Source organism: Hemibagrus wyckioides, linkage group LG18 (genome assembly GCF_019097595.1).
Source record: "Hemibagrus wyckioides isolate EC202008001 linkage group LG18, SWU_Hwy_1.0, whole genome shotgun sequence".
NCBI lineage: Eukaryota > Metazoa > Chordata > Actinopteri > Siluriformes > Bagridae > Hemibagrus > Hemibagrus wyckioides.
Window position 1 is genome coordinate 3,838,462 of NC_080727.1, and position 27,924 is coordinate 3,866,385.

Here is a 27,924-nt window from a genome sequence, read left to right on the forward strand (position 1 = left end):
AAAATATGTGATCAGCTAGCATTCAGGACATTCTAATCATTTTCAACCAATGAATACTTCACATTTAATCCACAGTACGAGTAACAGGCCACTAGTTTCAAAGAGAAAGTGAACAGAAAACATGATTTTCAGGAAATTTGCATAATGCAACCTTGAATGTTTCAGTGGAATATTCCAGATAATTCATGATGGTGTGTTGGCGGGGTGAAGGATGTGTTCAGGTGATGGGGTTGAGTAAATGTGAGGTAAAATGTATATTTTCATTACCTAAAATGGATGCCTTGTGAAAAAAGACAGGATTCATGTGAAAAGAATAAATATATATTAATGTTTATATTTCAAGTTTAAGAGTTGCTATAGGATGTGTGTGCTGTAGAGTTTGTGGATTTTATTAATGATACATAAAGGAAACTTTCTCTATTTGGAAAATTTACTTAATCTACATATTTGTAAATTTAATTGTAATTGTAACTGTACATTTACACTGATCAGGCATAACATTATGACCACCTGTATAATATTGTGTTGATCCCCCTTTTGCTCTGAAAATAGCCCTGTCCCATCGAAGCATGGACTCCACTATCTATCTATCTATCTATCTATCTATCTATCTATCTATCTATCTATCTATCTATCTATCTCTCTATCTATCTATCTATCTATTTTTGCGAACTAAAAATCTTACTTCTTAAGTCTTCTTAAGTCTTACTTCTAATTACTTCTTAATTGTATTTATGTCAGTTATCCATGAAAGTGGATAATTATTGAAGTCTCATATGTAATAATAGTATCATAAATCTTATATAATTATATTCAATATATTACAATATATAAAGTGCCATTCAGTCCTTACCAGTGGAGTGAAAGTGAAAGTTTGTCATTTCTGGAATAATCACGGCTGTTATTTCGGGTGAGATGTGGGTGACGTGGGTGACATTTGTTTGACAAATCATCAGTGATATAGCCATACAGGTTATTGTTACATATTACAAAACAGGTTATTATATAAAGTATATTCAAATCAGCCCACTCCTATGATTCACCTGAATGAGAAATACTAAATGTTATCTAATAATGTGGCTTTTGGTGAGTAAGACCGAGAAAGAGTCATTCATTAACGTCTGATGATGCAGAGAACTGATGGATTTGTTTGCCTGCCGTGTTTCCACGCAATCCTGAAGACTGTCTGGTTCTAAAATTAAACCCAACTTCATATCTGAATGTTAACATAATCCTGGCGTTTTTTAATTTATTCTGTGATAGAAAAATATTGGCGAGAATCAAGGGGAAGGTGTACAAGACAGTGGTGAGACCGGCCATGCTGTATGGTGTAGAGGCAGTGTCACTGAGGAAGAGACAGGAGTCAAAGATGGAGGTAGCAGAGCTGAAGATGTTGAGGTTCTCTTTGGCAGTGAGACGGTCGGACAAGATCAGGAACGAGTACATCAGAGGGACAGCTCATGTTGGAGGTTTGGGGGACGAAGTTAAGGAGGACAGATTAAGATGGTTTGGACATGTTCAGAGGAGGTATATTGGTAGGAGAATGTTGGACATGGAGCTGCCAGGCAGGAGGCAAAGAGGAAGGCCAAAGAGGAGGTATATGGATGGAATAAATGAGGATATGAAGCTAGTGGGTGCAAGTGTTGAGGATGCAGAAGATAGGGATAGATGGAGAGAGATGATTTGCTGTGGAGAACCCTGAAGGGAAAAGCCGAAAGAAGAAGAAGAAATTTTTTTATTTATTCATGCAAATTTTAAGATTTACTTTGACATGAGTTCCACACCGTCCACATTTTCACATTAATTTTCACTTGTGGTTTTATTTATCACACATTATTCACTGACAAATAATCACATCTGAAAAACACACAATTATATGTGATTTTTATTTCTGTAAGGATTGACTTATAAAAAAAATTAAATATAAAACACAGAAAAAATCAATATTTTAAAAGAGACTTTTCCACTCTGTGTTAAAAATACAATATTATAATATCTGTAATGGACAGATTAGAATTAAATGACTCATTCCCAGGAACTGCGGATTACTCTTTATTTCACATGAACATGGCGTCACGATTTCGACATCATTGAGCAGGATAGATCAGCTGATCCAATCAGAGCCGACTGACGTAGGCAGGAGCTATCGTCTCATTGGACAATTGCGGCACATATACAATGCAGCAGCATCATTCTAGAACAGTCACCAAACACGTTTTGATGTCACCGCTCCTATTAGCCGCAGATGCTAACTTTTTTTTCAGTACGTTAATACGTCCGCCATATTGGAAAGGGCAAGAAATTAAGTCTAAAACACTGCAAGTACTGGTACTGGTTAGTGTTTAGCTCATTTTCACAAAAATTGCTTTGTTTGATCTATCACAAATGTCTTATATATCATTTATCACTACGTATATATAAATCTTAATCCACGTATACATAAATCTTAATCTTCTATTTTAACTTCTTACTTTAAATTCATTCATATTTTAGATGCTTAGATGCACTTGTTTCTGCCTGAGAGCTGCCAACTAAATGTCGTATAAATCTCAGTAACGCCACCAACCTGTCCGAACCAGAAAATAAACTTACACCTGTAAAAAGTGATTCATTCTTATAAGTCTATGATGCCAAGTTAAAGAGTTGCCCTATCAAATATGGCGGCGCCATTGTCGCGTCTAGCTTGTAGTTCATCTACCGTTCCATGGAACAGTTAAAGGAATTCTGAGAACAAGACTTATTTTGCTCCAGCAGGCATTTTTCCCCCTATTATTTCAATATGAACATAACATTATACGTTAGCATTGGCAATTAGGACCCTTGTTTCTTAATAGAAATCAAAATGCAATGGCTAGAGAGTTGTACATAGAACGCGTGCACGCACGGTGTCCGGGTTGTCTTCAGCCAATCAATGAAGTCCAGGACTTCCGGGTCGTGTTCGACCAATCAAAGGCTTCCACATGCGGACACAGAGACGGAGCATATGCGGCTCAGTCGACAAGCAGAAGTGTGAGCGGCGCGCGCTGATGGTAGTAGCCGGTATTTTGCTGCTCCTAGGAATGAGCTGAAGATTTATTTTTTTTATTCGTGACGGCAGCTCATCATATATATAGTTTATGTGCGCGTCTAACAACGTTTTGACAGTCTAAATGAATTCGCTGTAGGTCCACGCGCTTTTGACACCGGTTCGGCTAAAACTTATCGTGCTGCGGTGAAGTAACGTTAGCTTAGCATATCATATAGCATAGCCGGGTTACAGTTATCGGCGTGTGTGTGCGCGCGCGCTGCACTGGACTCTTATAGCTAGAACTGCTAATTTACTTTAGGATCACTGGCTTTTTTTTTTAAACTGCTGTAACGTGTTACGTTGTCGCGCCTTTTCACCGAGGATTAAAAGATAAAATTAGATTATAATAATTATTTTTTTTAAAGCCGGCCGTCCATTATGGAGAACGCTCACACCAAAACGGTGGAAGAGGTTTACAGCTATTTCAGCGTGAATGAAAGTACCGGACTCGGCCTCGACCAAGTGAAAAGACAGCGAGAGAAATGGGGACCGAACGGTGAGTGAGAGAACCAGAGACACTTAAACAGTTAACTTTCTAACTGTCCAGCTCATTTTAATACCCCCGTGTAAGCTAGCGGAGAGGAACGCTAGGCTACGCAAATTAGCACTGTCATGTCTCTTCAGCGAGATGTTGCGCCAGGGATGGTTTTTGAGGAGCCTGTTTTTTTTTTTATTTTAAAAACATGTTATTAAAAAGCTAATAGAGTTAAATGCATTACTGTTAGCCGATTGCGTGTTAGCTAGCGTTGCCGTGGGAAACGTGCTGAGGCCTCGCGCAACCGGTAACCGTTAAAACGACGAAATGAAAGCGGCTGACGTCATCGCGGAGTCAGCAGAGCCGGCCGCGGTCTGTTCAACATGAAGCATGGAGTCAAACAGTGTTTTCAATTAACATGACATATATGTTAAAACCAATATATTTTGAATTGGAGCTTTGTTGTTGTACAGAAGTAATATATTTTACTGTGCACAAATTCTATACCTCACACTCTTTATTACCAAACCTTAAACACTGTCATGCATCTAATCATTTCTTCTTCTTCTTCTTCTTCTTCTTCTTCTTCTTCTCCTGTCTTCGGTGTGAATCCTTGCTCGGTCCACAGAATTGCCAGCAGAAGAAGGTAATCCTGTTGTTTTACTCCCGTCTGCTCTTCATATCCATAGTCTGCTATCTGTTCACAAGGCATTTGCATTTCATTCACAGGTAAATCACTGTGGGTGTTGGTGATCGAGCAGTTCGAGGACCTCTTAGTCAGGATTCTTCTTCTAGCAGCATGTATATCATTTGTAAGTACTGTGTTAAAATGTGTTGGATCATTTAAAGTGCAAACGCTCCTGGGTATGTCTGGCTTTTAGGTTCTGTGGTTGGTTGGTGTGATCTGCAGGTAATTTGGTTGCACAGGTAAAGGTATACATTTAGGGGTGTGATGTAATAGGACAATTGCACGTCTAGACTTTTGCGTAAGAGTATTGCAATTTTCTCTCTTAAAGAACTGCATGTTATACTTTTTATCCATTTATAGTTACACTACGTCCTGCACAACATCCACCAAACATGTTAGTCCTTTTGATTGCAAATGTTATAGCAGCCGTAAACTGTTGCTCCTTTGCCAGGCTCTCGCTCTCTCTGTCTCTCTCTCTCTCTCTCTCTCTCTCTCTCTGTCTCTCCTCTTTTGGAGTTAATAAATACAGCTTGTCATGTTACTGAGAAAGCACAAAGTCCTCTGTCCTAAAGATTTTCCCATGGTAGAAAACTTAAAGGATTTTTTTTCCCTCCAATTCCATGTTCATGAATGCTAGTCAGTTTTCCGAAAGCAGTACAAAATTAATATTTGTTAATTAACAACACTTAACAAATTCTATATAAATGAATCATTAATATAGAAATGTTGTTTTAGAAAGTGCACTTAAATTAAAAAAAACAAAAAACTTGCCTTACCTTTTAAAGGGGCATTACATCCAAACCACGTGGTTATAAAAATTCCAACCACTCATAATAAAGAATTCAACAGCGCTGTGGTATAATGTTAATATTTATAACATCATGTCATCAAGGTGCTTAGTGATGAAAGGCTGAAGATCAGGCTGCACGTTTCAGACAGTGGCCTTCAGCTGCGGTAAGTTACGCTGTCGGAATGACGAGCATGGTGTGTTTAAGAGGCCTTGGAAAGTTGGAATGTTGTGAACAGCGTGGGTGATTATGATCCTGATCATGTGTGTGACCTCCGTAAACTTACACTGCCAGTTTCCTGTTGCAACCGTGCTATCACGAAAAATGCTTTGAGGAGACACGGAAGTGAGATGCGCTTCTAGGCTGTCAGGATTTAGAGCGTAGCGTTTACCCCAGTAACCTTTCCATCGTCCCGTATTGGCCTGCGCTTTGTCGCGTACCAGAGTGAGCGGGTTGATGACAGCCTGGAATCTGGTCTGTAAATAAGTAGCGCGGACTGTAGCATTCCTTTCTCACTAGGTGTCCCAAGGGAGTTTGCATCATACAGTCAGCACTTTGTGCCCTTTTCACCGCCTGCTCCGCTTACTAAAGGGTGCATGACTGCAGTCCTCCCGAGAGCTTGGCTGGCCTTTTTTCCCCGGATAGAAACGTTGACGTGACACCTGGAATAACATCCCGTCTGACCGATGCGGCTTGGTCACAAAATCATTTGTTAAAGAGATTTGGTTGTTTTTATATTTATGTATCACATAGCTGGCCTGAGGGGGATATAATGTGAGACGTTTTCTGTAAACTTGCACCCATGTAAATAAAGATGCTATATTTATTAATTCTTTGCTGCTAATGGTGGATAATTAAGCCACAGAGATTTATTGTGCATCAGTAGGAGTAAGATCATGCATAGCCACACACACACCGAAGATAAGTAGTGTAGATGCCATGGCTGAAATGGTGCTAATTTTTGCGGTATTAAAAGCACAGCCATTATTTGTTCATTTGTGTTAGGTTGAGCCGAGTGAGTTTTCTGATTTATTAATGTTGATTGGACTCGCTTCAGACCAACGGTGTGCTAAGCCAGAAAATACAAAATGCTTGATAGTTTGCATCAAATCAAATTCGCATATGTTTCTGTGTGCAGGTTTTTTTTTCTTCCTTAATGTAATCGGAGCCGAATCCAGCATGTTGTTTGCATGATGATAACCGGTGGTCAAAAGCATCCACCACTTGTTTTGTGCCGAATAAAATGTGGACAGCAAGCATGGTTGTTAACTCCTTTAAAGGAAATTGAAAATGCATAGGCTGGAAAGTTGAAAAGTTTCTATTTTAATGCTTGGCTTGGCGTGTGTGGGTATAAATTTATGTGTCCACGGGAAGTAACTGCTGCTGTTTCTCAGCAACCGGACTGAGATGTTGGTGTTTGGGACTTTTAATCTGCCTGTGTGTGTGTTTGCTGTGATGGTTCATTATGAACCTGTATAGTGCAGGTAGCTGTCATTAAATATACCAGATCTCTCTATCAACATGTTGTTCAGGCATCGCGTTGGATGATATTTGAAGCGTAGGGATGAATGATTAGACTTTAGCTGCATCACTGGATCTCTAGAACAAGCCGTCTGTCTCCAGTTCTTAATGCATAATGAGCTTTAACGTCTCCATGTGTCAATGCTGCTGTGTGTGCGACATGAACAGAAGAGCGTGTTAAACGCAACCCGGCTCATTCAGCAACTGATAACAGAGGCTTACAGAGGACGCTGTATTCTACCGGTGGTTCAAGATACATCTGCTCATCCGATCATCCTGAAGTTATCTTTTTGCCAAGTGTGTGTAGCTACATGTTTATTACTGTTTATGAATCACATCCAACTTTTTTTCTCTTCTTTTGCCCGTACAAGGGCACGGCACCTTGCTGATGTTTTTTTCTTTTTTTTCTAATCTCTTTTTCACTGAGATTGAATTGCTGTAGGGTTTACAGTTCATTTCTGCAGAAACAATAAACAGCCAGATGTGTTTCAGTCTAAATATTAGGACCTGCAGTAGTTCATGTCTACAATAAATACAAAACAGGTTCAGCTCATTTTTACACCTCAGAGCACTCTTGCTGCAGTTGATTCTTGCCAGTGCTGACCTAAGCCACCATGTTAAAACACTCACCAACCAATTGTTTTGCTCCATCATGCGATCGCTGTGTTCTGACCTGCCCAAACAACCAGGGTTCAGTTCAAACCAGCTAAACCCTGCATATCCCCATGACCTTTCTGTGAAATGACTCCTGTTCCTGTTTTTAGGTTTAAAACCTGAACATGAGCGAGTGCTTGTACGAGAACACAAAAGCCAGTGTGAATAATTATTGATCCCAAGTTTCCTTTATTTCTTTTCCTCTGTAGGTACTGGCCTGGTTTGAAGAAGGAGAAGAGACCATTACAGCTTTTGTGGAGCCTTTTGTAATACTGTTGATTCTTATAGCCAACGCCATCGTAGGGGTCTGGCAGGTAAGTTTATCTTTTTCATTCCAACGAAGAGTAATTGAGAGCCCTGGGAGTTTTTAAACATGATTGGTCAGAGATGGTGAACCGTGAATCTGACCTGGATTTAGGTTTTTGTGTGCTATCTGAAAGCAGTACAGGACAGGGTTTATTCCGGATTGTTTTGACTTTAACAGCTTTTTATCATTAGTTTCTATTAGTGTTTGGTTATGTAAGTGTACTTGATTTTGTTCCTGAAGAAAACATTCGTCATGCCATGATTTGCTGTAGTATATTGAAAGGATAAAACTGGTGATTATGCACCAACACTGTGAAGCTGGTGTTAGTATACAAATATATTAATGTAAATGTATGATTTGTACATGGAAAAACCATCAGATGTTACTTTCTTGGCCAATCATATTTAAGAGTTTAGCATGCAACTTATATAACCAATAACTGATTTCAGCTTGCACGCTAAAACGGCTGTTGTTTTCCTTAATATGTGTTTAAAAACAGGATTTTTGGCTCTGTAAGAAACCCGCTTCTGTGGACAATTTTGTCGCATGGTTTTTGCCATCATCTTTGGTATGCAGTGAATGTGCTTTTGTGCGCATTTCTTCATTTTTCCTCAATGAAACTGCCCTTGTTGTGAAATGAAAGCACATGGTGATCTCGTTTCTGCTCGTCTTAACATAGCCCAGCCTTCCCAGCGTAGAGCAGAGGGCCTCCCTCCTCCTCCACCACCATCTCCCAATTGCCCTGAAACCAGTGTCCCAGTTTCAATGGTTTTATTTTGGTCACTGGGCTCATGTGAGAAACTCCATCCTTTAACCCTGAAAATTACTATGTGGCAATGAGAAAGTGGTGCAGCGTAGCTTGGGGCATTCAGCGCTTCATGCACCAGTTCCTGTTATGGATATGGAAATACTCGCTTAATTCACATTTCCTTTGCTCAGTAAATCTTTCTTAATTCTAACAAACACGTATTTATTTTTGATACAGGTGTTCAATACAAATGAGGTACTAAAGAAGAAAGTCCTAGTAGTTCTACCAAATGATTCCAGGCAAACTACTACAGAATTGCATGCTAGTTTGAAAACAAGGGTAAGGGTTAAAGTAAAGGTGTATTCTTGGCCTTGGGTTACCCTTAGGATCTAACAGCTAATTATCTTTAGTACCTGTGTGGGCACTTTTCAGTGAACAGAATTGGCCTAGGTATAGCGCCACTTCGCACACCTGCCCCGATGCCTGTACACTGATTTATACACCCATTAAACATCTAGAGTAAATAACATGGCCGTTTCTCAGCGACCAGCCCGGGGCGCAGCCACTAAGGATCAAAGTCGATATTATTATGTCCATATTTTACACTGTGCGTCTTGGGGTCAAATAGCAAAATGTTTTTTAGAGCCTGTGTTTCTGTTTAGTCGTAGAATGGAGGGTGCTTCACCATGAAGTGACTAAGTAGTTTTTGACAGTGCACAGCCACCTGAAAGGTCAGTGTTGAAGAATAACTTCCTTAAAGACATTTGGAAGAGAGCTTGAGAAAACAGGAACCAGGAGACTCGCCGCCTTCTGGTTGATGCAACAGTCAGTAGTCAGTAAGAAGAATTCGTGATTGTCTGAGGGTTTTTTCCTAGATTTTGTTGGGTTTTTTTTTTTATTGAAGATGTTACGAGAGAGACTTGAGTATGGGAAAATGCAGTGTTTACTTACACATGTGTTTTGACTTTAACCCAAACCCACAGCTTAAAGCAACCCCACTAGGGCAGTTGCATGCAAACTTTCTTTTTATTCTCTGAGTCTCGGTTGTCGGCACGTAATTCCAAGTAAACGGTCTACAGTTATTAAAGCATACAGAAGAAGGTTCTGCCTCTATTCGTCAGTGTTTATTATTTTTCCATCTACTTTGGCTCAGCCTGCTATTACTCATTTTGGGTTTTTGCCTGTTGTTTCTATCAAAACACGTAGATCCGGGCCTGAGTTAACGTTATCTGATGTAAAAAAGGAAACGGTTCCATGTTTTAAGGAAAGCCGTATCTCATGTGTGAAATAATTGCACTTTAAATGATTGTTAATTTTCCCCTGAAACAATAGTGAACAGGTAATAAAATCATTAACGAGGCAGTTGGGCAGGTACCATATCCTGCGTTCAGCCTGGTTGCCTTGAACTGGTAGCTAAAGTAATGTAATAAATGGGTCTTTCCCGGTATTTTGTGTTCTCATTATGCAAATGAAGCCTGCAGAGGCATCTGGCCAGAAAATGGCTGCCTTACAAGCCACCACCAGCAAGTTTTTCACTTAAGGAATGATCAGTATTTCATTTTGGCATTGGGAACATAAGGGTTGAAACTCTTCAACTGTGTGTGCTGGTGCACTGTGACATTAATAGGGAGGAAAAATGAATTTCTATGATAGACTGGTGCAGCTCGCCCTAGTATTGTCTCTCCCTGTGCTTCAGGTTAATGGCTAACTTTTTTCAGCGTATTGCTTTTGTGGGCACTGATCATAAATGAGGCCCAGCTTTATGATAGCAGCGGTGTAAACTTCCTTAAGGTGTTGTGCTTTGAGATAAGCACTAGGTGATTATATTCTAGATTTCATTGCTGTAGCCATCGAAACCCACAGAGTTCTTAATGTTCCGAATGTACGGCATATGATCTGCTCTTTTGCTCAGCGATATCAATGTGTTTATTTTGTTTTAATCATGCTTGCAGGAGCGAAATGCCGAAAATGCCATCGAGGCCCTCAAGGAATACGAGCCCGAGATGGGAAAAGTGTATCGACAGGACAGGAAGAGCGTGCAGAGGATCAAAGCCAGAGACATTGTTCCAGGAGATATTGTGGAAGTGGCCGGTAAGAATTCTCATTTTCAGCGTCTGTTGATATTAAACACCGGTCAGAGTGTGTGCGATTGTGTTAAGCAGCCTTATCGCTGTAAACAATGGCCGACTGATGTCATCGTGATGTCCAGATGGTCTCTGATGTCTGTGAGCGATCGAGTTACCAATGGTTTAGTTTTGTACTTTCCCTGTTTGCTCGACACTCAAGGTTCGGGTGTGTGTTTGCAGGTTCTTTGATTAAAAACGTGCCTAGACATGAGAGAAAGACGAGAGACGATCAAAGCTCTGCGTTGCGTCACTGCTGCTTTGCATTGGCTGCTGTAATAAATGCTGCTTTGTCTAAAAAGGCTGTGTTAACGATGCACGAAGGGACTCTGCTAATCCACCAATCCAGAGTATCCACATCAAACTTGTATAGAATTAACCATTCTGTACCATGTCCTTAATGGCAGTGCGGTCAACTGTTGTTTACAATGGCTGTTGTGATGTGTTGTACTATATTCACTTTTATATTAGTCGATGAAAAGATAAATGTGATGAAAGGTGATTTGTTCTTTAGGAGGTTCCTCATTGTAATAATGGCTTTATAATAATAATAATAATAATAATAATAATAATAATATTGAAATAATGCAATAGAATATAAAATAAGTTTTTAGATAAGTGAAAGTAAAAACCATTCACTAAATTATAAGAAAAATTAATAAAGAAAAAAAGGATCAACTGGTGAGCAGATTAAATCATTAAAAAAATAATTATTTTTTAAAATAATAAAATAGAAATAATAAAAAAAAATCTTCTACAGCATGACAGCAATAGAATAAATATACATCAAAAATTAGATTTGTTTTAGTAATATAGTTGACATTTAAATGTTTGATAGATTCAGAGTAATGAGCGTTACTGTATATTTTAATAGGATTTTCTTTTATTGGTTACACAGTGGTCGAAAGTTGACCAAATCCCACGTTACAACTTCTCTCTTCAATTGTATGTCGAATGCAGAAATATCCTGAAAGCCCCTTCTAACATTTGTCACCTCTTGTATTGATTTTCCTTTTTGAAAGAGGCATCCTTGCTTTGTCTAGAGGGGGAAAAAGGAGAATGTTAAGTAAAATCCATCAATGAATGCTTAAATTTAGATGTTGGACTTCAGCGTACACATATATATGAGAAGTGGCAGCTTTCCCCAGTCGTAAATTTGCACTCTAACAAGTCAGAATCTATAATTCAACAGCACAGTTTAAGGAAATCTGAAATTACACCAACTAAATAAGAGAAGGTTGAATGCACAAGCGTTTTGGGTTTTCTGCAGTCTAATGCATGTTCATTCACACACCCAGACACTGTGGCATTTTTTTTAAGCTTCTGGGATTAGTAATCATTACTCTGCTGAACTTGTCCCCATTCTGGGTCACTGTTGCATATAAAACATTACAGCCGTTCTTGCAAAGTGATGCTGGCTAATAACAGCTCCAGTAGCAATGTCAGCTGAGCACAGGTTGCCCCCAGGTGTACGAGGAAGGGCCACTTAGGACCAGATATTGAAAAAGGATACGTGTTCTGCAAGCTGGAAGTAGGAAGCCGACGAAGCTCTGGTTCTTTTCAACGACCCTGTCTCCTGCGTCCTCAGTCTGTCTCTCTCCTTACGGATTGGTCGCCTTCCTCCTGCGTCATCTTCGCCTGCGCTGGGTGTTTGTCCGCAGTGAGAAGGAGACACTACGGCGAGAATCGAGAAAGGGAATTGATTCTCTGAACCCCCTGCACAGTCAGGCAGTCTGGTGTTAACCCATAGTGTTGCAGATTGAGACTAATTCAAAGGACAAAGAGGAAAAAGAGAAAGACTGCTGGGGGAGGAAGAGCGGAAAGGGTGCAGCATGAGAGGAATATTAAGTAGTGTTAAGATTGAATACATTCACACACCAACTCTCTAAAGTGTGTGTGTGCACGCACATGCTCTTCTGTGCTTAGAGTGTGCCTATCAAGCATCTCTGTGAGTCATGGTCTGGGATCAGTTCCACTGTTTATCACATTGATTTTTATAAAGGACAAAAGCTGATTTGAAATGTAACACACCTCCTGCGTCAGAGCCTCCAGAGCACAGATCTAGTGCTCGAGAGCTCTGATACGTCTGGCAGTCCTGCTGCAGATGGTGTCATGGGATTTTTAAAGCTGCTGTGACCTTGCAGGTTTTTCGTCATTCCTCTATGAAAGGAGACTCGGCCCCTCGTTCACATTTTCTCTGGACTAGTATGAACAGCATTTTGTTCTCAAGCTGTACTCATGCGTTGTGGCCATTCAGACAAGAATTAGCTAGGACCTCGCTTGTCTCTGTCAAGCTGTCAGCCCCCTTGACGCACTCATCCAGCATCAGCAGCTTATGGCACAAACGTCATCTCTGAATAGCTGAAAAGAGAAATGGCATCGTTTTTTTTTTCCATTCCCCCCATCCCTCCTACTCTAATGGAGTGAGTCATCGGTTGAGGATCGGTCTGCATCTTTTGTTTCTCATACTCCTCGCCGGAGGCATGACCTTGGAAGGCGATGATGAAAAAGAAGCCCAGCAGACCCCTCCCTGACGTGTGCTCTCCGAGCCTCCCACAGAGCTGTACTTCTCAGCTGCCTCTCACGCCTGCTTGCTGTTGCCTTGTAACGCAATGCCAGTCCTCTTAGCTTAGGTTTCTCACACCTGATCCACTGTTTGGCCTGGGAAGCGTCTCTGTCTCCGGTCATCTGCGGGGTAGCTGCCATTACTGACCTTTCAGCTGTGTAGCTCGCATCCTCCAGTCTCCTGAGATAGTACTCTAGCATCCCATCTAGTTCCTAATTGTGGCAGATCAGCAGCTTAGCTATAGAGAAATTTCAACACTAGACCTCTGTTAGCTTGAGTAATGCGTGAATTGCATCATGAAGCATTCAGACGGTATGACACATGCCAGGATTGTTTACACCATGCATGTTCGTGGGGCCACTGTGTAATCCTCTGACCTCGATGTGGTACTTTTGGATGGACAACAAAAATTGTCAGTTTGGACCAACTGTATAATAATACCTTTTCTAAATAACTGTATTTAGCCATAGCTGTAAATACTGGCACTTGGATACCAAACAAGAGCTATCAGACACTAAAATCTGTGAAGGTAACTGCTAATGAAATTTATTTAGAGTTTGTCATGACCAAAAAAAGAACAGTGCATCTGAATCTGCATATATAAATTATGCAAAGAAAATGTAATTGTAATTTTCATAGCTGTCAGCGTGGCCTTTAATCCTTTATCTTTTCTGCATCTACATTTTAAAAATTAATTATACAAAAGTCTTTTCAAAGGAAAGCATCTGTGCACAACTAAAAATGCAGAACATGGATGCGATGGAGTACAGCATCAAGGCTGAACTGATTAACCAGATATAATTAAATCTGGATTTTTTTGGTACGTTTTGTAATAGATATATGAAAACAATTGAATTCCAGTTGTTGGAGCTGCTAATCAAGCTTTGTTGAAGAGTTGGAGTTTTTTTTTCTTCGTCATAAACCTACTGCAAACAAGCAGTACTGAGATGCTTGAAATTAACAGTTGTTTGAGTCCAATAAGAAAGCAAAACACAGCCAGGAACTGTCTGTTTTCCAGAGAATTATTCCAGAAAAGTTCATGACCTTTGGAAAATGACCTCATGTCTTTGACCTCAGGAGCTGTTAGAGCAGCGCTATATTGCTTTTGGACTCTGGAGGGATTTGGGAGCGAGTACTGACGAGTCCCTCACCAAGCCTGAAGGAAGTGTCTGTGCACGGTGTCACAGTGCTGACGCTTGCAACTGAGGATTCAGTGACCTTTAAAAAGGGTACAGGATGTGCTGAAATTATTAAAAATCTGACCACTTGATGACGACTTCAGAATGAATCCAGTCTGGGAGAGAAATATCATTAACCCCTTTCGCCAATCTACAGCTGGCTATAAAATGGCCCCGTGTTTTTCTGAACTGTAATATTGGAAATGGGGCATACAGTTATAGGAAAATATTTTAATAGAGCTCTTCACGTTGGAGCCCCTGTCAAAAAACGTCCAGCTTTAGCTCTGACATTGGAGACTCCTTCCAAAAATACTAACATCTCCTCACAGAAAACAGTTCTTTTAATTCCTATTCAATTGTTGCCATAGAAACAATGATGCGTTAGAGCAAGTCTGTTCCTGATAAACCTGATTTTTGGCTTGTAAAATTAATGAACTCCTTCTGACCAATCAGAACAGAGTCCTCAGCTGTGCTGTGTTATGTTTTATATTGATCTCCACTATTAGGAACTGTCAATCATTTTGATCCACTTTTTTGTACACTGTGTTTTTGATTGTGTACTGGCCAGGTATAAAATGGTAACACAACCCTTTTGCAGAGACGCAGCAGTGTGCAACTCTTTCTAAATTTGAGGAATTAATTAGCAAAACAGATGGCCACTCTCCTCTCTCTTGTATTCTAAGCAGGTTGGGGGTGATCTGCAGTTTGTCCTCGCTGACTGGTCTCTGGACTCAGAGGCAAAATTGGACCTGGAGGACAAGGATGTATTCACTTAAGTGGTGTGTGTGTGTGGGGTCTGCCTTTGTGGTCTTCCCACAGTGGCTTTCCTTAGTGCATAGGGGCTACGTGCAAATGGTCTAATGAACAGGGAAAATGGGTAGCTGCAGCTTTTATTAGATCCATCAATGAAAAATGTGATTTGGGAGGCTAGTTATTTATAATTATTTACACTGTGGATGCTAACAGACACAGCATATAGTCAAAAAATAAACCAGATGCAGCTGTGGCTCCCTGTGTATCTTTTTAGAGCAGCCATTTATTTGTTTTCGCGGTTTCCAAGAAAAACATTGCGCTCTTATTTTAGCGACTATACAAGGAAAATCCGTTCAGATTGGGACAAAGGCACAAAGTGAGGTTTGTTGTTTCTGAATTTAAGGTTCTTAATGGTTAGTGATGCTCATCTATCATCCACATGCTCATTCAGAAGTGACTTGGAAAAACCCTCTGGTTTAGTTTAAAGTCTTGATTTCATGTTGCTTCTGTACTGTGGTTAGTCTTCAACAATGAAATGCCGTATGTCTCACCAGCGTGGGCTCTCTCGTTGCTGGCTATGCAGCACATTCCTCATTCTGCTGTGTATCATTTCTGACATACGGTTCATTAACGTCTCTGCATGCGCTTGGTGCATGGCTTTCTTTAACCGACGATGAGACTCTTCCGCTATATTTAACACGCTCAGCGCTAACGTTAAAGCTCGAACTCCTGTCTTCCTCTGCGTTTCATTTTAGATTAAGATTTAAGATTTGTTTCGCGGCATCGTCGAACGTCCCTTATGTCACCTCGAATAACATCAGCTCCTGTATTATGTCTTGTCCCATTAAACAACACCTCTTTCTGGTTGTCACCTGTCATCGCATCACCACCCTGCCCTCGTTCCTGGAAGTGCGTGTTCTAATCAAAACCAGAATGCGAGCTCTGCAGAAATTTATTTGCACATTAACTCCAAGAAGGTCAGGCTGCCCAATATTGCAGTAAACGTTACCCAGAGTTCATTAGCAAAAAGAAATTGTGAGGCGGTCTGGCAAAATGTGTTATGTGGTGTCGTTTTAACATTTCTTACTATATAGAGTTCTCTAAACGACAGGGTTTCCTCAAATACTTTTCTCTTTTACGTGCACCTCAACTCGTAAAATTCTAGTATTTTAAAATCTGAGCATCGTGGACATTTTGACAGCCGGTATCTGATTACACACCGAACCGATGGAGATTGTGTCCAATTTTAGCTACAGCACAAAACCATCCAACATGTTGGTGAAATTAACCTTCACTAACAAGGTAGAATTTTCGGCTGTTTGCCAGAATTCAGCTACAGCCATATCTGATGGGTTTTCCCTAAATTGCAGTGCAATTTGTTTAAAGCTTGTGTATTTGTATCTGCCTAAGTGAATGGTTGAATCTGACCCTGCTATGCTTTGCTGTTAACCACTGATTTAGCACACCTCATTTAGATATTGGGTGAATTCTAGGTATTTGGTATTTTGAGCTATTTCATAACACACAACATCGCACACTTACACCACTGCACTACTTCCCTTTTGGTAAATTGGGCAATCTCTGTTAAGTGGAAGATCAGGCATTATTCGGACGCTCCCTTTAATTCCACATCATCTCTTGCTGCCTCTAAACTGCTCTCATATGAGATTTATTCAAGGACACTGCCTTCTCCTTGTCTACCTAAAGTAGGTTATCCCAGTGTCTGACCTTTTTCCAGCTCGAGCTATATATTGGGTACATGTTCCACATTTGTTCATTTGGTTTAGGGGCATTTTGAAGACACTGTGTATTTTTATCAACAGGATCATCACAGGAAAAAGTAGTGTGTGATATCTATAGCACTCCCGGAGCCCTATTAAATGCCCTCACAATTCTGTGAACGAGCTTTAATTCTGATTGTGCTCAAACACTTGTTCTGAAGCCAGCTCATTGAAGCATTCTTCACATAACTTATCGGTTATGCATTCAAAGTGGACGGTTTAAGTGAACGCTCTTCTATGTGACTCATAAATGTCAGCCCTGCTCATTGATTTGTGTAAGAATTAGATGTTTACATTCTTTTTTTTCCCCTTTTTCTTTTTTAAGCAGTCATGACCCCTTTCATTTTGTGGAAAGAATGATTCACAAGCTATCTTTAGTATGTGCCTGAGAACGCTGGAGCATCTTTAAATCTTTTTGATATATCTCAGCCTTCTTTTGCAAAATCTTGACTGGTTAAAATGTGGTGTGTTAGATCAATTTTCCAGCTCACAGTTCCTTCATCATTAATAGGTTCACTGAAGACTGAACAGATCGAGGATTCAGGGATGGACTGAACGTTGATATTTTAGATTATTTCCCCCTTTCTTTAAATTTAGGCATCAGTCCACAATATGGGACTGAAATCGGTTGCTTGAAACGGTCTTCACAGCACTCCCAGAAGTTGCTTGTTGGTTGACTTCAGCATGAGCTCAATGTGCCAAACGTGTGATGCTTTTTGTTATGTTTTTAATGCCTTGAGTGCCTGCTAGTCTTATAATGGCCCTTGTTAAGAGTGCTGTCTGGAGACATGCATCCTTAAAGTTAGTACTGGAGATGAAGTACTGGTATAATGGAAGCTCTTATTATTTAAAGAAATTGATTTAATGTTACTGAAAAGATGCTGATGGAACCCATCATTATAAACATCATGTACCAGGTTTTACCTTTTGTGCTCATTTCTGACTGCATGCTTTCTGTTTCCTGTCTAGTGGGTGACAAAGTTCCTGCCGATATCCGCCTAACCTCCATCAAATCCACAACGCTTAGAGTGGACCAGTCCATTCTGACAGGTAAGACATGTCGATTAACACACCACTTGATCCACAGTTTATGGAGGTCACATTTAGATCCGTTTGGTTCAAGAAACATCTTCAGTCGAAATCTGTGAGTTGCATGGTGATGACTGATCCTCATAATTAGAGGAAAAATAAACACTGTACTGTGGCGTGGAAGACGAAAATACAGTTTTCCTCCCAAGATTCTGACCCTACTGGGAGGTCAGTGATAGGAGCTCAGAAAAGGAGAAGAGTGAGAGAATGGAAACTCTTCTGTAGGGCTTAATTTTGCCTCACTGCCTTAATTGGTAAAAATTCTGCATAATGTCTATTTTTGGAAATTGTTTTCATTCTTATCCTTAATATTTTTCGTTGCAAGACGTGCCATTCAGATAAATTAGGTAATTGCGCATTAGCTCTCTCCCTCTCTCTGCTTGGTGCTTTTCATTCTAAGGCAATCATGATACAGAGCTTTGCTTCAGTGCTGACATAAGCCTAGGGGCATAGTGTGATGTAATATCAATATCATGATGAATGATTACAGAGTACACTTTTTCCTGACATTACACTGTTTTTGGGCATTTTGTGGGTTTGGTATAGTAAACGATAAAATGTTGAAAATGGCAGATCCTAGTTATAGTCTTAACGCTCCCTTTTTAGAGACTTTGTGGTTTAATTTCACTGCTAATTCATATCTTTTATAATCTGTGTTCAGTCTGGAAAGCTCAGAGGACCAAGTTCACACACACTCACTCAGCTTTGCTGTGAATTTAACATTATCCGGGTCGAGAAGGACCACACAAGCACTTCTAATTCTAGACCAGTGATGCCGAGAGTCTGTTGGTGATTGGGATTTAAAAATTGATAAAGCCCTTATTAAAACTAGTCTAGTTCATTTAAAATTCCAGGAGTTTAATAACAGGGTGGCTGTGGTTCATTGCGTGTAAAGTATTAAATCAGTTTTGTGAAAATTAAAGTCGGGAAAAAAAAGCTCCACTGGAGGTATTAAATTTTTCATTTTGCTAATTTATAGAAAGTACTAAAACAGTAACATGAGGAAATAATGGGCAACTGCAGATTAGCTTGTAACATATTCCTGAAATATACAGTTAAATTCTGCTTCCTATTCTACCTCATTCTCCTCCGAACACCCGTTATCGCTAATCTGTCAATTTTAGTGTCCGTTTTAATTTTAATGTAGGTGAAGCTGGATATCAGTAATTTCTTCTGTAAGAATTTTCTCTCTAAGAATTGAGCAAGAATCTCAGTTTTAGCTGTCGGTTGACGTACTGGTTTAAAACGCCCCTAATGACTTTGTCTTAGACTGTTGACTGTAAATACAGTAAGAGATGGTTTGTGTGGCACCCTGGGGAATTGTTTGTTTGAGATACATGCTTGTAGTTCATCAAAGTAAAGTGTGGTTACAGCCTAAAGTGGAAAAAGGGAGAAAATAGTTTTTAAGGACGCCATTCCGCCTGCAGCAAAGGAACATCGCGGATGTTTTGATGGCTGGTATCTGATCGCAGCCTGAAACGTTTAGTCCGTTTACTCCAGCACATCACTATCCAAAACTTCATCAAGGCATGATAGTAACTGTGAGAGGAAATCAGCAGATTGACTGTTTTTACTACTGTGTTTATTAAATCTTACTGACCTTTAGAGAAAGAAAGCAGGATAAAGGAAAAGAAAACATTCACTTTCCCCCCTTTCAGCCAAATGATCTTTTTATTTATTTATTTATTTATTTATTTATTTATTTATTTGCTAGAATTCTTCCACAGCACCATCTGACAATGTTTCCCCAGACTGCCATGCACTTGGCTTATATGCAGTGAGCTTGTTATTGCATCTGTATACACAATTTTGTGCAGCTTTGTTCTTGTAAAAAGCACTAAATTAAATTTGGTGCTACCTGCAAGTACCCTGAAAAAGTTCATAATGCAAGACATAATGCAATTGAGCCAAATTGATTCAGCAGAGGAGCCAAAAAACTGTTGCAGTTTCACCATTTTGTTGTCTGATTCTGTCTGTTTCTCTGTAGGAGAGTCTGTATCAGTCATCAAACACACAGACCCAGTCCCTGACCCTCGGGCTGTGAACCAGGACAAGAAGAACATGCTGTTCTCCGTAAGTGTGAAGTAACAACATGTTATTCCTTCTGCTCAGGATGTCTGATCTGTGTGTGCATAAGCTATTTTTACTCCTCATTTTTGAGAATCCTGTCATAATTAGTTCTTGGAGGTGTTTGAGAACTTATTTTTTCTGTGCTGTGTATTGGCAGGGCACTAACATTGCGGCCGGTAAGGCTGTGGGTGTCGTGGTGGCCACGGGTGTGAACACCGAGATCGGTAAGATCCGTGACGAAATGGCCTCCACGGAGCAAGAACGGACACCGCTGCAGCAAAAGCTGGACGAGTTCGGAGAACAGCTCTCCAAAGTCATCTCGCTCATCTGCATCGCCGTGTGGATCATCAACATTGGTCACTTTAATGACCCGGTGCACGGTGGCTCTTGGATCCGTGGTGCTGTCTACTACTTTAAGATTGCCGTGGCTCTGGCCGTAGCCGCCATCCCTGAAGGGCTTCCCGCAGTCATTACCACCTGCCTCGCGCTGGGCACTCGGCGTATGGCCAAGAAAAACGCCATTGTGCGCTCACTGCCTTCCGTAGAGACACTGGGCTGCACGTCGGTCATCTGCTCAGACAAGACCGGCACCCTGACCACCAACCAGATGTCTGTGTGCAGGGTGAGGAACACTGAAGTATAATTTTTAACATCCAAGCATTTATTTACACAGTATGTATGGCATGATTTTATTTTTCTAAATCAGTTGTTGAGGTGACTGCGTGAAGCACTGACTCTTGCCACCCCAGTGTTTTATTTGCAAATACCTTTTTTTTTTTTATTTAAGATGTCGACACATCTTTAAATCTATTTATTGACGCATCTTGTGTTATGGAACGTTCTCAAGACTTCCTGTTATCGTGACTTTAAATAGTTATTTCCTCACCATCTTCATTCTTGATGCTTGTCAAGTTGCCAACAATTATGAAGTCTCCTGTATGGCAGAAAGGCCTTAAAGCTGTCAGACTGATAATTAATCACCTTAAACAAATCACAATTAACCCCTTAAAACCAACCAGAATCAAGAGGTCAACAGAACTGTGGTACAGAAGGGCTTAAATAATATAGAATGATAGAAGAAATTGGTGTGCATTATTTACTAAACTAATCTCAATTGCGCTCGATCATCCAAAGTAGTTTTGTGTCTGAAGGGCAATGGAGCTAACACAAAAAAACGTTGTGCATGCTTAAACCTGTTTTGATGTTTATAAAAGTGACACACCGACAAATCTGCCAGATTTGTTTTGGGTGGTGATGCCATGCCAATGTGATTTTGTTTGAGATAAATCTAAACTAAAGAAGCATGCTTTGGACATCAAACATGCCATGGCAGTTCAAATTCTTCTGGGAAAAAGCTTGTATATTTAATTTTGACTTATTTTTAGGATTCCTTAGTCTGCCGATACAGCAGTTCCTGTAGTGACCTTGACCATCTTGTAGCTCATCATAAGTGTGAGCCCATCAATCCATTAGCCTGAATAGCCTACAGCTTGTCCATTTCTTTTATTTTGTTCTTTGTTTCTATGCTTGTTTTAATCCTCAGTCTTCCTCTACCCTTTTCCCTCTTTCCATATGTCGTTTGTTTCTTTTTCCCTCTCTCCTCTCTCATTAACACCACACTCCACCTCTTCCAACCATTTTCTTTGCTCCATCACTATTCTTTAAATGCTTATCAGTATGCAGCAGTCAGTTACTTGCAGTGGTGTTGCATAACTGACCTTGTGTTTCGAGCTCTTTTACTTAGCAGTCATGTTACTGCAGTCTACACACACACACACTTGTACACACTTGTGCAAAGACGGAACAGGTTTGGCTCCTCAGAATGCTGTTGTGACCTGTAGATAATCAAATCCTGATCTGTCTAATGACGCATGTTGTTGCTAGATCCGCAGGTACGTTTGATTAAAATCCGGAGAAGAGTGGCTAAAATCTTCTGGTATAAACACTCGATTGCCGCTTTTCCACCAACGTGAAAAGGTTGGCTTTAAAAATAGCCGTTCGTCAGAAGGAATGCAGTCTCTTTACTCTCACCAGTTCTGTCCTGTCTGTAATGTGGGTTGTTTTATGTAAGCATGGTAGCTAAAACTGAGAGGTAGAGTGAGAGAAGAACAGCGCTCTAAGCTTTTATTTGGAGTTGACTTACTCGAACCATTCACGAGGCGCCTGTCGGATTTGCCAGCTCCGTGCCTTTACTCTATCGTGTTTCTCTTTATTCACTCTTTCTCGCTAGCTGTTTAACTGGATCTCTATGGTGACTTTGCTGCTACATCCCAATGCTCTGGTTTTCCTGACTGGAAAAATCCCAGTGCCAATTTGGCTATTAACTAGGATACTGGTCTTGTTTTTCAGGATCTTGTAGTCAGTACTGACCCCTACATGACCCTCATACAAGTAGCCTAAAGTTTTTGTATTCCCAGTATAGAGCGCCTCATGTTCTGCAGTGTTTTTATGCGCCACCTGCTGGTGATTTGACTGTCTGTCTGTGTGTGTGTTTCAGATGTTCATCATTGACCAGGTGCAGGGAGACAGCTGCTCTCTCAAAGAGTTCACCATTACTGGTTCCACATATGCTCCTGAAGGACAAGTGTGAGTTACTTTATTCAGAGTAGGCAAGCACAAGAGAGTTTTCCCATGATGCAACTTGATTTAAAGAGCATTTGATATGTTTTTAACACTCTTGATACCTGCTTAGGTTTCAGGATGGGAAACCGGTGAAATGCTCCAAGTATGATGCTCTGGTGGAGATGGCTACAATCTGTGCCCTGTGCAATGACTCCTCTCTGGACTACAATGAGGTCTGTTGATGGATGGATGTTGTTTCACTTTAACCTCATACTGTCTTTTTCTTTTCTTTCTTATACATGTACTGTTTGTGTTTTTATTTTCCCAGGCCAAAGGAGTGTACGAGAAGGTTGGAGAGGCGACAGAAACGGCTCTTACGTGCCTGGTGGAGAAGATGAACGTGTTTGACAATGATCTCAAAACTCTTACCAAGATCGAACGTGCCAACGCCTGCAACTCTGTAAGCAGTCATTTCTATTAAAGGATTTTTATAAAGGCTTTATAAGTCAGCTAATTGTATATTTATCTTTCTTTGGCTTAGGTTATTAAGCAGCTGATGAAGAAAGAATTCACACTGGAGTTCTCACGAGACAGGAAGTCCATGTCTGTATACTGCACCCCCAACAAGGCACGCACCACCCTCGGCAAGATGTTCGTCAAGGTAATCGCAGGGAGGGGCATAATCAGATTTGCTTTTCTGAATGGGAACGCATTCCTAGAATTGTATTTGCACAGATTTCTGTGTTTCAAGATCACAACCGATTGATAGCAAACTGACTGGTGCTTAAGGACTCAGATTAATGGATAACAGGCTGCTTTTAAACCAATTGCCATGCGAAATGTCCCTGTTTCATCAGACATCGTCATCTAGTCATGCCTAGATTTAACATTTTGTTTTGTTAGAAAAAGCTTAAGCATGACGTCTGTAAGGATTCTATTTTAAGTACAGTCTGGAAGACTTTTCATGTTTTCCCATGCTCTAAACCATGACTCAGCTTATGACTGGCTTTATAATTAGCGTAATTAACACCAGGGGCATAATTTGTGCGCGAGCTGTTACTTTTTTTGTGCATGAAGCCCCTGGTGCTAATTATTGTGTCGTCTCATACCCCAATCTATTATAGCGTCAATCTCAGAAATGTATTCCTGTTGTCTCCCAATAGTTTGCTTGACCTCCATTTCTGTCTATTTTAAATTAATGATGATGCCCAGTGGGGTGCTGCTGGGATTTATTTTTTCCCCACCTACCTCTATAATCAGTGCATCAGCAGGTTGAACTAATTTTTTTGAATGACCTCTATCTATGCTGGTGCTCAGTTAATCAAGACCATTTTTACTGCTGTTAAGCATACAACATAGAACTCAGAAGATATTTAGTTTCAACATTAATATTAGAATATTATGTTTGATAATCTAATCCATCAAGAGATGAATTAAAGCCAGTCTCCCATGATTAGCTCTCAGTTCTGAAGTGGAGAAACATTCCTTTAGATCCTTAGCAGGCAGGAGGACTAGCCTAAGACTGTTTTATCCATAAAACTTGTAGGTCTTGGAGGAAAGAAGGTTTTTTTTTTTTTTTTTTTGGTATTTGCTATTAACTTCTATTGATTGATTTTGTTTTGTGTTTGAAGGGTGCTCCAGAAGGAGTGATCGACAGGTGTACACACATCCGAGTGGGCAGTAACAAAGTCCCTCTGACACCGGGCATCAAGGAGAAGATTCTGTCCGTGATCCGCGAGTATGGGACAGGACGGGACACGCTGCGCTGCTTGGCCCTGGCCACACGGGACAATCCCGTCAGCAAAGAGGAGCTTCGGCTGGAGGATTCATCTTGCTTTGTGGAGTATGAGGTCAGAATCTATTGCAGATCGACCTTATAAGGTCATAATTGATTTGAAATATTGTAATATTGTGTAACCTACTCTCTATTTACCTATATTCATCTCTAACTTTTGGTTGGTTACCATGTACAATGACCTCAGCATGTGTTGTGGTACAAATAAAATGAAATTTCGGAGACAGAAATTATTGCTCAGTAAAAAAATGTTTAGAATTATACTGAATCATATGCAGCTGACCATGATGTTTGCTTTATCTGTACCTTTGCAGACTGATCTGACATTCGTGGGCTGTGTGGGCATGCTGGACCCTCCCAGGGCTGAAGTGGCTGCCTCCATTAAACTGTGCCGCTGGGCAGGCATCCGGGTCATCATGATTACTGGTGACAACAAAGGCACAGCTGTGGCTATCTGCAGGCGCATCGGTATTTTCAACGAGAACGATGACGTTTCACGCATGGCCTTCACTGGCCGCGAGTTTGACGACCTGTCCCCTTCGGCTCAGCGTGAAGCTGTGCTCAGTGCCCGTTGCTTTGCCCGTGTCGAGCCTTCGCATAAATCCAAGATTGTGGAGTACCTGCAGTCCTATGACGAGATCACGGCCATGGTAATGGGTCCTGTTTTAATTATACATCCTAATAAGCTATAGATATTGTTATGGATTACTTCCTGCCATAGACAGCAGACAGTTTTATAATAACCCTGCTTTTCCCCTGCTCCAGACTGGAGATGGTGTAAACGATGCTCCTGCACTGAAGAAGGCAGAGATAGGCATTGCAATGGGCTCGGGCACAGCAGTGGCAAAGACTGCCTCTGAAATGGTGCTGGCCGATGATAACTTTGCTACCATCGTAGCAGCCGTGGAAGAGGGGCGAGCCATCTACAACAACATGAAGCAGTTCATCCGATACCTCATTTCCTCCAACGTGGGAGAGGTGGTCTGGTAAGAACTGATAAGTTTAATATCCTGAGCCTTGGATAAACTGTTATGCTGTAGAACTGTGACTGAACCCTTCTTTAATGTCACGATACAGCATTTTCCTGACTGCGGCTTTGGGATTCCCCGAGGCGCTGATCCCGGTGCAGTTGCTGTGGGTTAACCTGGTAACAGACGGTCTCCCTGCCACAGCCCTTGGCTTCAACCCTCCTGATCTGGACATCATGAGTAAACCCCCCCGCAATGCCAAGGAACCCCTCATCTCTGGCTGGCTCTTCTTCAGATACCTGGCTATTGGCTGTAAGTGCATAAGATATCAGATTTAACAGTGAGTCCCAGGGTGAAAGCAGGGATTAGAGGTCTGTGTGTCTCCAGTTAGCAAACCATTGAGAGAGACAAATATAGCCTAATCTATAGCCTAAGGCAGTTTTATTTCATCCTTGAGTGCTCTTGAAATATTAGCATCTGATTTGCCTGTTTAAATTGTAATCACACATGCTCTTATTGGAATATAATCAACTTCAGAGAAACCAGCAGGTACAAAAAAATTACGTGAAGGATGATGGTGTTGAATCTGTGTTGTAGGCTATGTTGGTGCCGCAACAGTTGGAGCTGCTGCTTGGTGGTTTATTGCTGCTGAAGATGGACCAAGAGTCAACTTTTATCAGCTGGTTAGTGCTAAAAATTTACATACAAGCTGTCGTTTGTATAAGTTACAGAAATGTTCTGCTGAATTTCATTAAAATAGCTTATTTTAGTAACTATACACCAAGTTATATTTAGTTTTCCCTCAAAAAAAAAAATTCCTTTTTTTTTTTTTTTTTTTTTATTCTGCAGAGTCACTTCCTCCAGTGTGCCCCAGAGAACCCAGAGTTTAAAGGCATTAATTGTGAGGTGTTCGAGTCACCTTACCCTATGACCATGGCGCTGTCTGTGCTGGTCACCATCGAGATGTGCAATGCTCTCAACAGGTCAGTACAAGTATTTTTTTTTCCAGATTCCCATAGAATAATTTCATGTCAGATTTCTTGCAATAAAATTTCCCATTGGTCACTTTGTGTTCTTCAGTGTGTCCGAGAACCAGTCTCTGCTGCGCATGCCCCCATGGGAGAACGTATGGCTACTGGGAGCTATCTGCCTCTCCATGTCCCTCCACTTCCTCATCCTCTATGTGGAGCCTCTACCGGTATGAGCTGCACTGTATTTAAAAACTGATTTAAGAAACTAAAGGGAGTTGTGTAAAATGTTGGCCATGATTCCTTGAGGGCATAATTAGCCTCGCTCGCTGATTGAGAAGGATGTTTTAGTCGAGATCGGCTTGGGGAGGTGTTTCCTTCTATTCTTCTGCACCACCCTTGGCTGGCAATGTGCCTGTAAAGACTTTAAAGCGGTTAATGAAACTTCTCACACCATGGCACCATGTGTCTGTTTTGTCTTAATTTCCTATATTAATCTGTCTCTCCTCATCTCTCATCTGTTGTTCTCAGATGATCTTTCAGATCACACCGCTGAACATGACCCAGTGGCTGATGGTGCTGAAGATCTCGCTGCCCGTCATCCTGCTGGACGAGGTGCTGAAATTCGCAGCCAGGAATTACCTTGAACCTGGTAAAGATTTGGACACGCCCACGGGAAAGTCGTGCTCGCTCAGCGCCTGCACCGAGGGCATCTCCTGGCCGTTTGTGGCTCTCTCACTCCCCCTGGTGCTCTGGATCTACAGCATCGACACTAACCTGGCTGAAATGTTCTGGTCCTGACTCCTCTGAACACAGAAACACAAACCCCACCCCTCCCTCCCCTCACTCAGTGTGTAGATAGTGTGTGTGTGTGTGTGTGTGTGTGTGTCAAGTGTGCCTGTGCACCAGTGAACGTGCACCAGGAGGACCGTGTTAACATGAACATAACAATAATATAATAAATGTAACAAAGTTCTTTTTAAAACCATGTCTAGCGGGTATGGAGGGGACCACATAGAGCTGAAGTCTTTAAGTATTAATGACCATTATTATTATTATTCCCACGTCTGTGGATGTTCTACTGGTTTGGTCTTAAAACGGTCATTTTTTTTTATTTTGCCTTTTTGTTTTTTTTAATTGTTTTTTTTTACGAATTTGCATTTCAAAGTAGAAATACTAAATTCACTGTCTTGATTTTTTTGTGTCCTCCCTTTCAGTGCATGAAGAAGAGCTCTACGATGTATACCAAGTTTGAACACTATTTTATACAACTCGTTTGTTTTTTTTTCCGTATTAAAAGGAATCCTCTGACGTGATTTAACGAGGGGTTAAGTTTAGGCAGCCGATTTGATTTTTCTTCTTCTTCCTCTCCTGTATATTTCCATGAAGCCATAAGACACAGAGGCGAGTCATTTTCATTCTGGAGTTCAGGATGCTTTTCTAACAAAATGGGTTCAGGTAGTTTGTCAAAAATGCACAAAAAAAAAAGCCATGTATAAGAACAGAATCCAGTTTGAGCGTCCTATACACAGCTGCCTAAACATAACCGGGGATACTGGGAAAGCTGTTTACATTTGTTTACCGTGTCCAGTGTGAATGTTTGAGTTGCTCAGAGTAGGGGCATGAGTATAGGACAGGCGGGTGGGCGTGAACGCATCGACTAAATCAGATCCTGAAATGGAAGCTGCATGTTGTGTATCCTGCATGCATTACGTGTGGGTTTTCATTTATTTGTCCGTCTTCCCCTTTGTATAATAATAACCTCCATTTTGGTGTTTTTCCTTTTTTTTTTTTCCTTCATTTTAAATACCTTAATTATTAAA

The 27,924-nt window shown here is 40.8% G+C and overlaps 1 protein-coding gene across 1 annotated transcript; it reads left to right on the forward strand.

Moving 5' to 3' along the window:
* The first annotated feature begins 2,981 nt into the window (after window positions 1-2,981).
* atp2a2b (ATPase sarcoplasmic/endoplasmic reticulum Ca2+ transporting 2b) lies at window positions 2,982-27,924 on the forward strand. The gene is made up of 20 exons (XM_058415213.1): window positions 2,982-3,563; window positions 4,171-4,188; window positions 4,272-4,354; window positions 7,403-7,507; window positions 10,201-10,339; window positions 17,619-17,699; window positions 19,726-19,811; window positions 19,966-20,430; window positions 22,306-22,394; window positions 22,501-22,603; window positions 22,699-22,830; window positions 22,912-23,031; window positions 24,002-24,220; window positions 24,480-24,815; window positions 24,931-25,151; window positions 25,243-25,445; window positions 25,731-25,816; window positions 25,983-26,116; window positions 26,214-26,331; window positions 26,633-27,924. The coding sequence occupies exons 1-20, from the start codon at window positions 3,446-3,448 to the stop codon at window positions 26,900-26,902; spliced, it is 3,126 nt and encodes a 1,041-aa protein (XP_058271196.1). The 5' UTR covers window positions 2,982-3,445; the 3' UTR covers window positions 26,903-27,924.

Coding starts and splice junctions, on each gene's coding strand:
- atp2a2b (XM_058415213.1), top strand. CDS start 3,446: ATGGAGAACGCTCACACCAAAACGGTGGAAGAGGTTTACAGCTATTTC. Junction 7,508..10,200: donor CCATCGTAGGGGTCTGGCAG/GTAAGTTTATCT, acceptor TCATGCTTGCAG/GAGCGAAATGCCGAAAATGC. Junction 25,446..25,730: donor CAGATACCTGGCTATTGGCT/GTAAGTGCATAA, acceptor TCTGTGTTGTAG/GCTATGTTGGTGCCGCAACA.